At 45.6% G+C, this 18,047-nt stretch overlaps 1 protein-coding gene across 1 annotated transcript in view; it reads left to right on the forward strand.

The window, feature by feature from the left end:
* The window catches only part of RUNX1 (runt related transcription factor 1), a 236,554-nt gene that overhangs the window by 213,824 nt on the left and 4,683 nt on the right, over positions 1-18,047 (forward strand). The window contains exon 8 of the mRNA XM_023517438.1: positions 15,294-15,455. Coding sequence (XP_023373206.1) covers positions 15,294-15,455 — 162 coding nt within the window. The remainder of the gene's footprint in view (positions 1-15,293; positions 15,456-18,047) is intronic.

Consider the following 18,047-nt stretch of genomic DNA (forward strand, 5'->3'; position numbering starts at 1 on the left):
CCCCCCCCGCCTCCCCGGCCCTCATCACAGCCTCTTTCCCAGACTGACCCTCTGCCCAGCTGAGGAACTTCAACACCTCCACCCCAAGCCCTGAAGCCTCTCACTGCCACCACCGACGGGGGCTCAGTGCCTGCTTGCTTCACACCACCCAGGGAAGCTGAGGAGGGTCACATTTTCCTTGTCAGCTGAGTGGATCTAGACTCATTCCAACCCAACTCTGTCACCCACCGTTCTCTGTACTCCGTGGGAACCCCACAGAGGGGGACCTAGGGGTCACTGTCCCCTCAGCCTTCCCCTTGTGCGTTCTTTGTCTCTCCCGTCCTACCTCAGAAACCTCTTTTGTTCCAGTCAAGGGAAAGGTACTTTGGAGGTGCTGTTGAGACTGGTTTGCTTTTTTTTTTTTTCTTTTTAAAGAAGACGGGAAGTTCCTGTTTTTTGGAAAGGCTGTTCATTTCCAAAGACTTTACAGAGCCAGTCAGCTAGAGGATGATGCCTGGCTGCATTTTTTCGGGGTGGTACACAATACAAAAAAACAGAAATCAATGAGAGCGATAGCAAACACAAAGGGAGGCGCTATAATAGGCTTTTGTTGGTACTTGCATTTTCTTGTTGAAAACCAGAGCAAAGACCCTGAGGTGCTGAGGTGCGGACAGAAGCCTGATGTTATCAGGCCCCCAGAAATCCTGCCCGGAGTCCGGTGGCAGGCGGGATCCAGAACTCGAGAGACAGAGGCAACTGGTCCTGCTCAGTACAAACGGTGCTTTTAGTCTTTCATAAACAGCCTGTGCCCCAGGGCTCAAATCCTTCAAAAGTTTGCCTAGGTAATTGCGTTTCGTTGCTGTCTGGCATATGCTCATCAGTCTAATCTGGAGGTTCAGACAGCCAGGCCAAGGCGTACGAGACTGGAGAGGAGCGAGCCTGTGAATTTAATCCACTTGAAAGACAGACTAATACAAGTGCGGCTAACTCATTATTTTAAGTGATGTGAGCAGAAAAGGGGATGGCACTTTCCATAAAGGCGTTTAAAATGAGCACACGTTGGGGCCACTTGGCAGGTTAAGGCCATTAGAAGAAAAAGCTCAAGCAGGGAGACTGTGTGGTCCCTGTTTCTGTCCCCTCGTCCCGGGAAGCCTGCCCCCTCCTCACAGCCACCCCACAGCACAGACGAGAAAAGGGATGGGAACCGCCCTCCCCGAGTGGGACTTGGGTTATTCACCAATTCACAGCAACAGACCCCAACTTTAATTTGAGACCTGAGGTTGTTTTTGGCTTAGTTTCAGGCTAGGAAGGAGACATCAGTAGAGTCAGCCCCACAAAGCTCAGCTCCTCGGGGCTATAAGCAGGACAAGGTACTCTTCCACAGCGCCCGTCTGGGCAACGTGTTTGCCAATTTATTCTGGGGTTTTTTTTTTCTTTTTGAGCTTTAGCTCAGTTTTTGTTGTTTTATCAGCATATAATAACTAAATTGAGGGGAAAGGAATGGTTTCTAGTCACCATATACTAAAATCTGTAGTCTACAAAGAGCCAGAGGTCCGTCCCTGCCCTGCCACACACCAGCTGTGGGGACAGAGACGGTCTCTCCACGCCCTGCACTCCAGCTGTGAGAGGGGGCTGGCACTGCTCTCTCAGAGGTGCTTTCTGCTCTATAATTCTAGGAGATGTTGGAATGAAACCTTAGAAATGGTGACAGTGATTTGCATCATTATCTATTTATATGTGACTCATGCCCGCGAAGCTCGGGGGAGGCAAGTGCTAGCCTGTCCCTTCCCAGGTGGCAAAGCTGACGGTCAGCTCAGGAGCAATCTTGCTGGTCGTTCACACCTACGGCTCACCCAGGGCTCGACGTGCCAGCACCAAGTCTGGGTGCCAGGCCAGGAGACTGTGAGAAAGCAGTCATCTTAAACCCTGGCATGGAGAAGGTAGGGTTCTCCCTGGGTGCATCATGACTATAGCCAGCACTGCATTCCCACGAGGCTCCATCCAGAAGGTCCACCTTGTGTCCTCACTCCCCGTGGTTCTAGTTGTACCCTGCCCGGTGCACAATGCTGCGTTAAGTTCCTTTGTGTCTGAGGTGCATCTTTGGAAGTCACATCTTCTGGATTGAAACCACGGTGGTGGTGGTGTCAAGACTGGCTTCCCTTGGCACTGTGGGATGCCCTCAACATCCCGGGGCCAGGTCAGTCTCTGTTGTAGAGGCCATCCTCTGCACTGTAATGGTAAGCAGCATCCCTGGCCTCCCGACCCCAGTCATGACAGCCACAGTGTCTCCAGACATTGTCAGAGGCGCCCTGGGGGAGAGGTCACCTCTGTTTGATGACTGCTGCCTTAGACCAGTCATTTTCCCAGTCTGGGAAATGCACAAGGACGAAGGCGATATACACGGGTCTCAATCCCGAAACAAATGTGTGTCACTTAAATGTCTGCACTTGGTGTGCATCAGTTTCGACTCTTAACTTCTTCAGGTCCCCTAGCAGCCTCTAGGTCATCCTTTTGTTGAGCAAGAATTTCATAGTTGTCTGTTGTCTCAACCGCTACATTTTTAAAAAGAAAATTTCTTCCATTTTAGCCCAAGTCACTAAGAACGTATTATTTCTATGAGAAAGCCTTCCTTGACCTTGTAAATCAAAGCTGTTCTCTGGAGGGAGGTTTCCCACTACTGGGCTCAGTATCATCTTTCTCAGGGTGACCTCATCTATTAAAGTATGAAGGTTGTATTTGAAATGCCATTTACTTTCTCTAAGTCAATAAATGAAGCTGTGGATCTTTAGATCATCAGAGGTCTGCTTATTACCAAGAGTTTTTGTGTGTGTGTGTCATTTTTAAAATTGAGATCTGTACTGGAGTTTAAAAGAATTCTGGCAGATTTCCATTTGCCTTTCTGAATCAGAGTTTGGGGTGCTATTCCTCTGCGAGTGTAGATTGCCCCTAGATGAATCTGACTTTATTAGTTTATGTCCTTTGTTCAGAGCACCAGGGATGAGCTTATGAAAGCGCATATGGCTCTTATCTTCAAAGGTCTCCTTCATGCGGCAAACTCCACCTCACCAACCTGTGTTACTAATCTACTGCAATCCCAATTAGTTCACGTCAAGGTCAGTTCTTTGGAGTGTGCAAATTGACTGCAAACTTAAGTGGACAAATTCTCCTTGTGTAGCTCTCGCTTGGTGGTGGGGGTGAGGGCGGGAAGAGAAAATTGCAGCAGAGAAACTTAGAAGAAAGAGGGAGGTGTCTGACACCACCAAAGACTTTCACAGCGATTCCTCTTGGCTCGAAGGCCAAAGAAATCCAAATAGTCTAAAAAACCCAAAGCCTGCGGTGGAACGCCCCACTCAGTAGGAGAACAGTTTAGCCTCTTCTTCCTCGCTCTTGCTCCGTGGCAAATCATCTCAAGTAATTTAAGCAGTTTTCAAAAACTAGAAGCATAGGAGAGCTATCTCTTGGGGGATTTTTTTTTATATGAGGAAGCCTTGAGTTTAAGAAGTATAATAAACACGACTCTCTCGGAGATATGTCTGTGAAACATGAGCCAGAGCTGGTGGGTGTCTGCAGGGCACAGGGAGACCCACCCATGGAGCCGACGCTGCGCTACGGCCGCCTCCCAGTGCTGTCCCTCTGAGGCTGCCAAGGAACAGACAGTACGTACGTTCACGGCATGTCCGCAGCTGGGGAGAAAGGCCCCTCCTCGGGTGAAGAGAATATACTTCCTGGATGTGCCATTATTTCTAGCATAGCAGAAGGGATGAAAAGACCCTCTGCAGAGACCCCCCCCCCCATTTCACAGAAGTTCACAGTGGTGTTGCAGGGGAAGGGACAGCCAGGGCCCTCTCTTCAGGCAGGCTCTGGACTTCCCAGACAACCCTGAGAGCCAGGGTAAGAGACTGTGCGGTGGCTGGGCCAGGTGTGTGCAGAGGCGGGCACGGAGTGTCCCCACGGAACAATTCCCGAGGTTCCAGCCTCCCAGCTCCTGCTGCAAGAAATCCCAGTTGCCGAGGCCTGATGTCTGGGAAGGGAAAAGAAGGTGAAGAGGAGCAAGTTAGAGGACATCTGTGAGCAGACAGCGCGTTCAGGAGGGCTGCGCGAGGAAAAGGGAACAAGCCAGTGGGGAAGCAGGCACTTGACGGCCAGCAAGCATGCACGGAGCAGGCCGGCTCCAGCTGGGGGATTACTCCACTTCCCTTTGTCAGGATATTGCCCTTCAAGTTGGAATCACAGCATGGAAGCTCTTACAGAACAGTCGCCATTCGACATGAGTCACACCTCATAAGACGAAAAGCAATGAATCCTCCGTCTGTAAAAGGCAGCTTTCGGACTGGGTTGAGGCTGGCACTGGGTGACTGCTGTGTGCCCACGAGGCCGTTGTGTTCTGCGAGTGGCCGAGGTGCTCCCTCTGAAGGAGGCTGGTGCTTTTAGATAGTCTTAGCAGAGTACGTGCCACCCTGCGGGAGCCATGCAAACCCCAGTCATGAAGCCATGGCTTGGCCTTTGCAAGTCTGGCTGCCTAAAGAAGGTCTCATTCCGGGTGGCTCTGTGGGGCCGAGCTTCTCATTCCTCTGTCACATGGAGCACTGGCCAGCTGAGGGAGCAGTGCTGACTGGACACCATTATCCTTTCCCGAGGGGGCAGGAGAGAGAAGACTGTTTCCTGCCTCTGAGGACCAGGCATTGCATTGACAATGACTGGGCCCTGGGTCTCATTCCATCGTCCAGTAACCTAAAGGGCAAATGCAGTAAATTCTTCTCACATAGTGGGAAACTGAGTCTCCAAAGGGTAAAGTCACTTATCTCAGCATATAGTGAGTGAGGGGCCAAACCCAGGTCTCCAGCTTAATTTCTCAGACTTCTAAAACCATGCCCTTACTGGATCCTTGCTCAAACCCTTTTGGCTCCTTAGGAGACAGCTAAGGACAAGCGTCTCAAATCCTGGAAATGTCCGGGGCCGACATGAACCAAATGGTCTCCATGCTGAGCACCTCTGATGTGCTCTTCCTGCGCTCTCTGGAGGGTATTCCCTTGCCTTCTCTTTCTCTCCCCATTCACATGAGCTTTTCTGCTCCTTTTATTAGAATTCCATGCTTCTGGCTTTGCTGCCTAAAACTAGACTGGCAGGCATGAAATTCAGTAAGGGCCTGTGGCACATGGGAGCAGAAGATGACAGAGATTGCTTTATGGGCTTCAAGCCATTCTAGAATTTTTCAAACAGCTCTAACATTTTATAAATTCACAAAAATGCCACAGGGTTGTGGCTAGGCATTCTATAAAATGCCACAGGGTTGAACACACAGAAAACTGTGGTTCGGTGGTGGGGAGGGTGCCCCTCAGCCTCTCCCACTAGAGGTCTGAAGGCCAGGTGTCAGCCCAGGGGCAGCACCAAGGCACAGAGGACCAGGGGCTGCAGAAGTGGGTGATGTGGCACCCAAGGAGGCCCAGGCTGCAAAATGGTCTGAACCAGACCTTGCTCTGAGCTGGACTCAGGGATCCTGTTCTCCAATGTCGACAGCCTCTGCAATCTCAAAGATAATGTCACTCCTTTCTGTTCTTGCCTGCTGCCACCCTGATGCATTACAAGGACCCTGGCAGAGTCTCGGCCGTATTAGCTAACACGATCTGCCCAAGGGACAGCTCTTTCTGTATCTGTTTAGACAGGGAGGTCACTGGTGCCTCTGGGAAGCCCCACAGGGCCCTCATCAGAACTCAGTGGAGTGACTGTACCACCCTGGACCGTAGGTTGGCTCTGCTGGCCTCTCCCCCGCCTCCGGAGGTCATCTAAGCAAAGACTGTGGATGGAATATTCTTGAGAAAATTCTGTTTCTTTAGCTGGGTGCACTCCTGGGAGAGGCTGTGCGTGTTCTGCTTAGAGCCTCCCACTAGGGGGGTCAGTAATTTGTCTTATTGTGGTGAGGACCCTCGTTCTCCACCAAGGGTCCTATCCCATGATGGAGGCTGCCCAGGATGCCCCCAGCATCTCCCCACAGTAGTTCTGGCTCATCTGTTTAAGGAACTAAGGAAGGTGAAGGTGCTAGAGAAGGAGGGGGTGGGAGCAGGAAGCCATCGTCACCCTCCGCACTCCGAGGTTTGTGTTGGAGAAGGAAGTGGAGGAATGGAAAGGAATTAACAGCAGTCGTGGAGGAATCCGAACAGCCACGGAGAGCCCAGCCACAGGAATCCCTCCGGCTGTCTGCAGCGTGCCTTCAGGCCTGGAAAGTGTATACGGGAGACAGAGGTGCAGAAAGCACGGCCTGCAGAAAATCCTTATGGAAAAGGTGTCTGCAACGGATGTTTATTTAACAAGGTACAGAGATATAATCTGTCTGCAAGGGAGGACGCAGCAGAGACCAGAAGGTGCCCTCTCTTCCCTCAGAACTACGGTGCCTGTGGCCCACAGGAATAAAGGCCGCTCTCTCTCCATCACTGGGTCACAGTGCCGACAGAGAAGGAGATGTGTGTATGAAACACCCATCTTTTCTGGAAGCTAGTGACTTGTCCCTGAACCCTTCTTCAGAGAGAACTCTGCCTGAGACTTTTTCCAGACACGTCTCAGACTGATCTGGCCGAGGGGTGCGGCCTCATGGTGAGGGTTGAGCCGTTTCCCCTGGGAACTGTCTGGCAACTCTAATGAGGAACAGCACTTTGCATTTATAGAGAGCCTTTCATCTGTGGTCTCAAAGCTGCTCCGCAAACGTTAATTAACTCTCACACCTGGGAGGCAGGTGAGTCTGGTCCCCCCCATTTTTAGAGAGGACATGGAGGTTTGAGAGGAAAAGGACTCTGGGCTGAACCGCCAGGGCTGGGGTGACCCTGATGTTAGCACCCAGCGCTCCAGATTCACAGGGCCCTAACCACAAAACCACAAAGTCCCCCTGGGCCGGGTGAGGAATCTAAGTCCCAGAAGCACGGAGTGGTGGAGACCTGGCCACACAGCTCCCTTCATCCCTCCTAGAGGCAGACTGCTACCTTCCAGGCCAACGGGTCCTCAGCAAAAATGGGATTCCTCAAAACCCTGGAGGCCTGTAAAGCCCAGCAAACCCGAGCCGGGCTCTGGTGCTTCCCTTCAGAGCCACTGGCTGCAGTGCCCACATCTGAGCTGCATGGGACTAACCAAGATGTCTCCGGCCAGCCAAAGACAAACCGTTGGCAAATCCCAGAGCTCTTTCACAACCTCCCTTTTTTCCAGGACCCAAGGCCGCTGCTGACTAACTCTCGGTGTCATGGGATTTCAGTGATACAGCAGCAATGTGCTAACCCAGCGGCTGCTCCCCGGGGGCACACGTAGGTGACTGCTATTCCTACGTGTGCGTCGCAGTTTTAATTCCCTGCTGCAGAGGCCAGAGCAAACATCACTTCTCAAAAACAGTGGAAATTTCAGGAAAATGTCCCTGTCATGGCAGAGAATTACTCAACTTCAGGAGCCATGAAAGCTGACATCACAGAACTCTGAGATAGCTGGGAAGCCTCTGAGGCACCCCTTTATTTGCAAAGGAGTCCAGATCTTTCTTCCAGGGGTCCCAGACAGGGAGATGTAAACCACCACTGGGGCTCGCCCTGACACATCACCCTGGAAACTGACTCACATCTCTGAGTCCTGAGTCACATCCTGTTGTGTGTTCTAAGGCATCCAGAGGGCATTACACCAGCTACCCATGACTGAGGTGAACTTGGAGGGAACCCTGGGAACTTCCCTGCCTTCTTCCAAGCTGAAAGAGGGGGGGAAATCGTGGCTGCCCCTAGGGTTTATATGTTCACCAAACAGGTTTGGCTTTTTCAAAAATAGACGATAAAGCCATGGCATATGTGGATGGTTCTAAGAGGTGACTGGTAGGCCTGGTCTGTTTAAGGTATCAGGCCAGTAGCCAGGGAAGGGAGGGCTCTCCAACCGTAACAACCAAGCCCAGGTCTCCCTCAGGCTTCTCCAGGCCGGCCTGACAGCTCAAGTGGTGCTGTTGGTAACCCAGGTCTTGAGGGTGGGTAGTCAGCCCGGGAAGCATCTCTATCCATCCTCTCCTATGGCCTGACAGGAGCATGAGGACCAAGCAGGATGTTTGGAACTTTCAAACAATAAGCTTTTGGTTTCATTTATTTTTCTCTATTATTTTCCTATATTCAAGTTCACTGACTTCCACTCTAATTTTTATAATTTTTTTCTTCTGTTTGCTTTAGTTCTATGTTGCTTTCTCCCCAGTTTCCTGAGGTAGAAGCTTGGCTCATTGGTTCTGGATCTTTCTTTTCTAATACTATGCATTCAATTCTATAAATGTCTCTCTCAGCACTGCTTTTGCTGCGTCCTATAAATTGTAATAAGTTGTATTTGCATTTAGCCCAAAATACATTAACTTCTCTTCAGACTTGAGACTTCTTTTTCAATCCATGTATTACTTAGAAGAGTGTCTTTAGTCTCCAAATATCTGAGTATTTTTCTAGCTATCTTTCTGTTACTGGATTTTCAGTTTAAATCCATGTGGCCTGATTTAAATACTGTGTGTGGCTTCTGTACTTTAAAGCATGTTAAGCTGGGTGTCATGGCCCGGAATGTGGCTCATCTTGCTGAGTGTTTCATGTGGATTTAAGAATGTGTATCCCACCATTGTTGGGTGAATATTCTATAGATGTCAGATTGTATTGATAGGTATTGCTGCTCAGGTTGACTACGTCCTATTTGCTTGACGTATCACTTATTGAAACAGGTGTTGAGTTTCTAACTATCACAGTGTCCTGGTCTATTTCTCCTTGTAGTTCTGTCAGTTTTCTCCTAATTATTTTTTGACACTCTGTTGTTGGGTGGACATGTTAAGGATTGCTTCTTAGAGAACTGACCCCTTTTATATCATGTAATTCTCTCCTTTATCCTTGAAAATTTTCCTTTTTCTAAAGTCAGCTTTGTATAAAATTAATGTAGCTCCTCTGGCTTTCTTTTCATCAGGGTTAGCCTAGTGTTTCCCCATCCTTTTTCTTTAAACCTACGTGAGTCTTTAAAATGGCTCCCTTATAGACAGCATGTTCTTGGGTCTTATTTTTAATCCATTCTAACAATCCGATCTTTAAATTGGTACATTTAGATCATTCCTATTTAAACCAATTATTGATATAACTGGACTAGTATACTTTGTAACTTTTAAATTTGTTGCACCTGGCCCTTCTTTCTCCTACCTTTTGTGCCTTCTCTGGGGCTAACCAAACATTTTGTGTGACTCTGGCTCCTCGATTAGCATACCAATTATACTTTTTAAAAAAATTCAGTTAGTGGTTGCCCTAGAGTTTGAAAAATACATGTATAGCTAATCTGCGTCTACCATCAAATAACACTATACCACCTCTTCCTTCCTGTCTCTGTCATTATTGTCATTCACTCCATTTATCCACATGCTATAATCACCCAATACATTGCTACTATTATCACTATAAAGAGAGAGTTACCTTTCACATCAGTTAAGAATGAACCAGACATGGTGGCTGAAGCCTATAATCTCAGCTACCCAAGATGCTGAGGGGGGAGGATCTCTTGAGCCCAGGAGTTCAAGGATGTACTGAGAGCTATGATGGCACCACTGCACTCCAGGCTGGGTGACGAGAGAAACCCTGTCTTTGAAACAAGACAACTACAACAAAAATAAGATTTCACCTAAATTTATTCTAATGCTCTTCCTTGATGTACTTCTTTTAATATCTCTTGCAGGGCAAGTCTGCACAGCCTATAAATTATTTCAGTTTTGTTTGTCAGAGAATGTCTTTATTTCTCCTTCATATTTGAATGATAATTTTGCTGGATGTAGAATTCTAGATCAGTGTTTTTTTATTTCAATACTTTACTTTCTTTTCATTTGTATGGTTTCTGAAGAGAAACCAATATAATTCTTATCCTTGTTCCTCCCCAGATAAAATTTTTTTTTCTCCCTCTAATTTCTTTCAACATTTTCTCCTCTTTGGTTTTTTGCAGTTTGAATATGATATACCTAGGTACACACTAGGTATTTGCCTTCCCTATGTTCTCTGAGCTTCCTGGATCTGCGGTTTGGTGTCTGTCATTAATTTTAGAAAATTCTCAGCTATGAATATTTCAGATATTTCTTCCACTCTGTTTTCTCTTTCTTCTTCTTCCGGAGTTCCAATTACACATACGTTATGCTTTTTGAAACCAGTATAACATTTCTTGGGTGTTCTAGTTTTTTCCTTCATTTTTCTCTTTGCCTTTTAGTTTGGGAAGTTTCAATTGTCAGATCTTCAAGTTCATTGATTCTTTCTTCAGCCACATCCTATCTATTCATGAGCCCAGAAGAAGGCATTCTTCTTTTCTGTAGAGTGCTTTTCATTTTTAAAATTTCCTTTCAAGTCTCAGTTTCCTTCTCCCTACTTAACATTACCCATCTGTCCTTATGTGTTGTCTTATTTTCCCTGTAGAGCCCTTAACATATTAATCATAAATTCTTTGTCTGGTAATTCTAAAATTTGTGCCACATCTGAATCTGGTTCTGATGCTTGCTTTGTCTCTTTAGACTGTGTTTTTGCTTGCATTTCTCTTGTAATTTTTTGTTGAAAGCTGGATATGGCGTATCAGATCATAGAAACAAAGCAAACAAGGCTTTGGTGTGAGTTATGATGTCCATCTAGCTAGGAGTTGGGGTGTGTTTAATGTTTTCTATAGATGTCAGAGACTTCAAATTCTTCTAGTACCCTTGTTTTTGTTTGGGCTTCTCTACACACTCCTCCTTAAGTAGTCTATGTCTTGAGGCTCTTTCAGCTGTAATCTGCTGTTCCGGTATTTGATCCCATGAGATCTGGTGGACTTCCTGAATGAAAAGCCCACAGAAGTTCCCTCTCCCAAGATGGTAGCTCCGAGGACTTTCTTACTCTCAGACTAGTCTACGTTTAGCCTCCAGCAATTTGTCAAAACACTGTTAAGTATTCCCATAAGTTTACAGATTTAGCAGCTTCTGCTTCTAGTAAATAGACATCACTCTGATTCCATTTGCCTGCCTCTCAAGATTTGGGGGTGACATTTTGCCCTGTGACTTTAATTCTCTTGTGGACCCAAGAAAAGTCATGGATTATTTCAGTTTGTTCAGCATTTTTGTTATCGTAAAGAGCAGAGTGATGACTCTCAACCTCTTTAGATGTTGGAGTTGAAACTGGAAGCAGCAGGACATTTTGGCATGAATTATTTAATGGGGTCATTGTTGACTCTGGAGATGTTTTAACATTGCTGCATCAAAAGATAAAAGCATTCTACCTTCTTATCAAATGATATATGCCATGCACACCTCTGAGCTCACCCCTAACCTTGTCTTATCCCTAACTTCCTATTTCAAATGGAAGGGAACATGAAAAGGGGGCTCTGTTTCACCCATTATTTGATGATCAAAACATTGATGATTACAAAATGGCCACAGTAAAGTGGTGGCATCAAAACATCATTTATCCAGAAATCAAAAATGAGGAAGAAAGGCTCAAATTTAAATATTGTAATCCAGTATGTCTTTTAATGGAAACATGAATTGGCTAAGATATTGAATTCTTGCCTTCTCCATCTTCATCCCAAATTTCCACTTTCCTTGCTCTTTACCATTTAATCACCTGAGCCCATCTCCTCTCTAGTCTGACCAGCATGGCTGTCAAGTCTCCAGCTAAGACACCGTATTACACAAGCCTCATGCTGGAGCAGGTGTGCTCTTACCAATAAAAATCAAGCAAGTCCCTTGACATGGGTTTCTAGTAACATAATCATAAAGATTACTCAGACTTATTCAGCATTTACTATGCCCAGAAATTGTGATACTTGCTTTACATGTAGCTTGTATCACTTATTCCTCACTATTACCCTTTGAAGTCAGGAACTATTTTCTCTGAAGATCAGAGAAAATAAAGTGACTTGATTGGGTCATACACTTAGCTTATAGTGACAGCAAGATGCAAACTGAAATCTGTCCATGACTTAGTCTGGTGCTTTCCCTAGTCTGATCCTCTCAGAGGCAGGACATAAGCATGTAATAAATACCGCCAGGGCTCTCGTTTCTACCTTGGGGACAGCTGTTTGCAAGTCCAAATTAGGCAGCTAATCTATCAGTTAGCCTGGATCTAGCCCTAGTCCCCCAATAGCTGTAACTGCCAGAAGGCTGAAACCTTCCACTCACTACGTGTAGTCACTTATTTATTAGGTGGCCCTGATACAGCAAAAATGTTGATTGGAAAAGTAAATAAATGAACAAGCAAATAACTTCATGCATCTAATGAATGAATGAATGAATGAATGAATGAACCAACACTCAGTATGATGATTTAAGCAACAGGAAGCACCCTTTCTAGGCTTCATAGGGTTCTGGGATCTTCACAGAGCCTAAGTCCCAGTGGGCAGGGACCATACTGTTACCAGGGACAAAGTATATGCCTGGCATTTATTATAGTACATTTACATAGTGAACATACTATAAATGTTTGTTTCTAGATGCATTGACTTTTCAGTTCTTTCAAGAACAAATGGCTGTATGCCCTAGACAATGACTGACGGTGGTTCCCTTCCTTAGCCTGTGGCTGTTTCTGGATGACTCCCCTTATCCCTCCTTACTTCCTCTTCCCATTATACATGAATTCATTGTTACAAGCACCATTCTTCACCCACTACTCCACACCTGACTATTTCCTGACTCTGCTTAATGTGCCAGTACATACTGAGTAAACAAAGAAATACTGGGTAGGACCTGTTTGAATTAGAATCCTGTCCTGTCACCACTGGGACAGATTTAGAGACCATCCCCTTTCAGAGATGAGAATAAGAAAGGGTCACCTACTGGCATCCCACACAGACAGGCTCAGGGCCCACCTCTCCTGCCTATCAGTCCACAGGACAGCCCACAGCACGGCCACTTTATACTTGCCTTTGCAAGTTCATACTGGCCCCATCAGAGCAAAGATGGTAACTGAATATTAAACCCACAATGCATCATTATCTGGCTTTTTTTTGATTTTTTTTTTTTATTAATAATGCAAGTAGAAGGAGAAAACATCCAAAAACCCCCATGCAAGGCTCACCATCACCACCTCCTGGCCCACCGCTGGCAATGAACCCAAGCACAGGTCACTGTGATGGCATGAATGAAAACGGCTGAGAGGAGGGGTGGGCTTCTGGAGTTGGGAGGGCCTCCCCAACCCCCACCCCTACCTTGTTCCAGCACCTGGAAAACTGAGTTATGGCGTGAAGAAGAGGTATTCACCTCTACAGCCCTGTGTTTAAAAAGAAAAAACTCATAGAACTTGGACTTTAATCATAAAGATCATTTTACTAAAGCGTATTTTTAAAAGGCTGTGAAATATTATGCAACGTTTGCATGGTTTAATTATGAGTTTAGAAAAGCCTAGCACCACTTTTTCCCTACAGTAAAACATGACAGAGCATGAATCACGGCATAACACTTTATGCTTAGTGTGGTTTTAGACACGGGGTTAGGGGTGCTAGGCTGTCTACACAACAAGGCATGAATTATTACACCGCAGTTCACACCCCGAAGGGCATAATGACAATTATAAAACCTCTTTTGTTTGCTTTTTAAATGATTAAAATATTCAAGTACTATACATTCACTTAGTAAACATGTGTATCTAGGATATACACATGACTTATAGAAACTAAGTATGTGATTTTTCTTTCACTTAGAGCAAAATGCTTGAAGTAGCAAGGGAATTCTGAGCAGTCTGCTATTTCTGCCCCCTTTCCGTTACTGAAAACATTGTCAGCCGTCAGAAGACACGGAATCTTCAGCTGTAGTTGAACGTTTATTTTCTGCTGAGTTCAAAATGGACCAGCTCCCTTATTCATTGCCATCTCTTGAAATCCTCTAAAATTTGGCATGAAAATGAAGACTTTTTAAAATATTAGATTTCAACAATCCAAGTTAAAATATTTGCCCAGAAACTGTCAGATTTTTCAAACTTAAAAATCTAGCTATTTTCAAGGAGAAAAAAAATTAAAAGAAATGCATCCATATGAGCTGGAGAGGCTGTTAGGTCAAGACTGGTGAGGAAGACACGGGTCTCTAGATGTCTGATGCTGTTGTCCACTGTGGCAACTTCAAAGAGGTAAACAGAAAGGCAAACTTTAACTGCTGGAAATAAAAACCCCAAAGGGGCCAGCTCTGAATATTTTACAGTGAGTAGGATGTTCATTTCTTTATGTCGTGGCCCCCTTACACTGGGTATTTTCTCAAGACGCCTGCTCTTCCTACACTGTTACTCCCATGATCGTGACGCTCTGGCTGTGGAGACCCTTAGTAGTCATGGTGCTGTGCTGTTATCTTTGTCCACAGAGAAGCTGAAACACAAAGAAAAAATTAATGTGTACCTCTAAAGAAACATAAAACTCTTGTTTACTGAGAAAGTGTCTCATTTACATTGCCTTATACATTTTTCGAAAGAATAGAGGTGGGGTGCCCCCACCCTCATTTCCATCTGCAAACAGTATGATGCTTTTGAACACTAAGCCTCCTGTGAACTCTGGAGTCAAATGTACAAAATCCATTTTGTCTAAAAATTTTGAAGTCAGGCTTTTATCTCCTCTAGCCAATGCCTCTTACAACAGCAATCTGTAACATACTTGCTCAAAAATATGACCTTTAAAAGTCGCAAACTTAAAGTTTTGAAAAGGAGCAAGAGGACCGCGTGGATAAAGCCAGGCCTACGACTTGGTCTGTGAATGAGTTTTAGGTCTCATCGCCAGTTTCTCAGCCAGCCCTTCTTTCCTATCATCTTTAGGGGAGAATTCACCTAAATAGAAAATACGAACACACCGAAGGACTGTTTTTGCCAAAGGTACAAAAAAAAATCCCCAAACTCTATATCCTTTCTGCTTACTGAGCACAGGTAGGCAGGCGATCACTCCCTTGAGTTTATAAAATGTTTTTGGTGATGATAACTGTAACTATTAGTAAAGCTGAAACAGTCTGAGTAGTTATATTACACTTGACTCATCAAGTCCAACAGCCTAGCAATCTGAGCACTTAACGCTTCTGTCATGAAAGCATCATCCACTCTTCTCATTATTCTTAGGGCAACTAAGTAAACTGTTTGGAAGGAAGAGTTAGTTATCAGATGAAAATCTCCAAGAAGGGAAAATAAACAATATTTCCTCATCTTTGGGGGAGAAACCATTCAACAAAGAAAGACACCTGGACTTGCACAGGCTTATCCAACACTGGTCACACATGTACATACATGTGTAACATTTTAACAAAGGTTACTAATTTCTTATTGAAAGACTTTTTATTTCTTAAATCCCAACACATTGTACATAAAATTGACCTCCCTGATTCTCTACAGATACAAGGCAGATCCAGCCGTCCCCACCATGGTCCTACGATCAGTCCTACCAGTACCTGGGATCGATCGCCTCTCCTTCTGTGCACCCAGCAACGCCCATCTCACCTGGGCGTGCCAGTGGCATGACAACCCTCTCTGCAGAACTTTCCAGTCGACTCTCAAGTAAGCTGCTTGAAAACACATTCTTTGCAGCCGAGCTGAAATGGAAGGTTCAGGAGACTAGAGGAGATGGGTGAAGGAGTTGACAGAACATTATTAAATTGAATAAAACATAGTTTATAGACAAAGCTACCTATCTCTATGCTAAGTCCCACGCCCATGCACTGATTTTTTTTTGTGACATTCAGAGGCAGAGTTTATGGATGTGGAGGCAGAAGTGGCTTGGAAAAGTTGATTCCTTGGGCATTTGGGGGTTGCTCACATTTGGTAGGAAGGCTAGTATCTAAAGGGTTAATACTATAAAGCCAAAGTAGATACCTTCCAGGATTCCAACTGAATTCTGAACTGATGGGACTGGTCCATCTGGTGATGATGAGTTTTCACAGACCTCTTAAACAGCACACAGGGGTACACGTGGAATGAGAAGTAAATACTGTGGTCCCTTGGTACCCATGGGGGTACCCATGGGGGACTGGTTCCAGGATCTCCCACAAATACCAAAATGCAATGATGCTCAAGTCCCCTCTATATAATGGTATAATATTTGTTTATCACATGAGGACTTCCTCCTGTATACTCTAAATCATCTCTCGATTACTTATTATACCTAATGCAGTGTAAAATGCTATGTAAATAGTTGTTATACTATATTAAGGAATGATGACAAGGGGCAAGTCTGCACATGTTCAGTACAGATAACAACCAGCTTTCTTCCCAAGTATTTTCAATCCGTGGTTTCTAAATCCATGGATACAGAACTCTGGATACAGAGGGCCAACTCTAAACCCCAAATTTCTAACTGCGAGCTGTTCATCCCAAGGTTAGAGGAATAACGTCAAAAGCTCAGGTGTCATGGTTAGCATAATTGTTGTTAATACGACCTCATTAAATATTAGTCATTTAACCTGTGAGCCCTTTGGGCTTGGCGCTCACCTTTGCTCGTGGGCAGGGAAGTCAGAGTTATAGAGAAAAATTCCTTTGTTGAAGGCAAAAGAAGAAACTTAGTGTTTGGGGCTTTGAAACTGGAGCTGGCCCAAACTGTGAAATACTTCACAGAACCTCAGCATTATGATGCCTGCAAACACACTTGCATGTGCAAGGGAGGAAGGGCAGTGGGTTTTGCTTTTCAGCTCTTGGGATCAGATTATAGCAGATTAGGGGGTAGTAAGGGGCAAAGAAGTCACATCTGCCATTTTACATGTTGTATGATGTTGTGTTTTCCAGACAAGTGTGATTCCTTGAGGTTTCACCAGACACCTTAGCTGCTGCTTACAGCTTCGTAGAATGCCGTCCCAGAGCTGCTCACTAGTTTTTCTTGTTGTTGTTGTTGTTGTTGTTGCAGTTTTTAGCTGGGGCTGGGTTTGAACCCACCACCTCCGGTATATGGGGCCACTGCCCTATCCCTTGAGCCATAGGCACCACCAGAGAGCTGTACACTACTGACATTTTGGGCCCAATAATTCCTTGCTGTGGGAGTCCATCCTGTGCACTGTAGAATATTTAGCAGCATCTTGTTGGTGGCCTCTAGATGCAAGAGGCCAAAATCAGCACCCACCTCCCAGTTGTGACAATCAAGTATCTCTGGACATTGCCACATGTCCCTGGAGGGGCAAAACTGCCCTCAGTTGAGAACCACTGGCTTTTGCCTTTTGTATTCTTGGGTGCTATAGTTAAACAGGAAAGCCCACTTAGGTGCTCAGTGTCCATCTTAGTTTGGGACATGAATGCCAACATTTTCACGGCACCTCCTAGTCTAAGGAGTTGCGAGAGTAGCACAGGTACTATGGCATCAGTTCAACTTGTGGTTTCTAGAAGCCTGTTGCTCAGGAACAGAGTTGGACTCCAAAGGCACTTGCCAGCGTTTACTGAGTCTTCTCAGCAGCACGCTCTGCCTGCTGGCTATGGTCTACCTCTGAAACAGTTCTCTTTGGAAATGTCCCTGCTGTGGGCCTGTGCCTGAGTTGGTCACCACCTACAATCAGCACCTTATAGTCCGAGAACTGTTGGGGCCAGCTCCTCCTGTTGACCAGTGTTCAGATGTCAGGGTGACTTTTTTCAAAGGAATGAGTAACATGTGTATTCCAAAATCCCATATCACAGTTACATTTCTGAATAATCTGGACTTCAATCCCCCGAGGAGTAAGGAAGGACATTTTATGGCAAGGAAGTGTGAAGTAGATAAAATCCATGTCCGTTTCACCACCCAAGAATGATCCTCTGCTGTCTGGGAGGGAGGACCAGAGAATTCCAGAGAACAGCACAGGAGACTGCTCTTCAACTTGGCAGAACTCCCTCTGAGAAATCAAGCCTGGAGCACAGGCCTGAAAAGTGTTGTCATAAACCTGGAGGCAGGAGGGGGTTGGGACATAAAAGGAAAGTGGCTGCCTGGCCGCCAGCTTTGAGAACCTGACACTGCTCTGTGGCTGCTTTACCTTTTAATCCTGTTCAACAGCTCTGTGTGCTGCCCCTCTCCCCACCCCCAGCCCCACCTGGGCTTCCTTCTGCACTGGGACTTGGGCTCTGTCTGTCTCTCTCTCTATCCTTTGCAGACAAACTCCACACCTTGTCTGAAAAGAGTTGTCATCTAAAGGTTTA

This window comes from Otolemur garnettii, unplaced genomic scaffold, assembly GCF_000181295.1.
Source record: "Otolemur garnettii isolate 467f Iridium unplaced genomic scaffold, OtoGar3 scaffold00111, whole genome shotgun sequence".
NCBI lineage: Eukaryota > Metazoa > Chordata > Mammalia > Primates > Galagidae > Otolemur > Otolemur garnettii.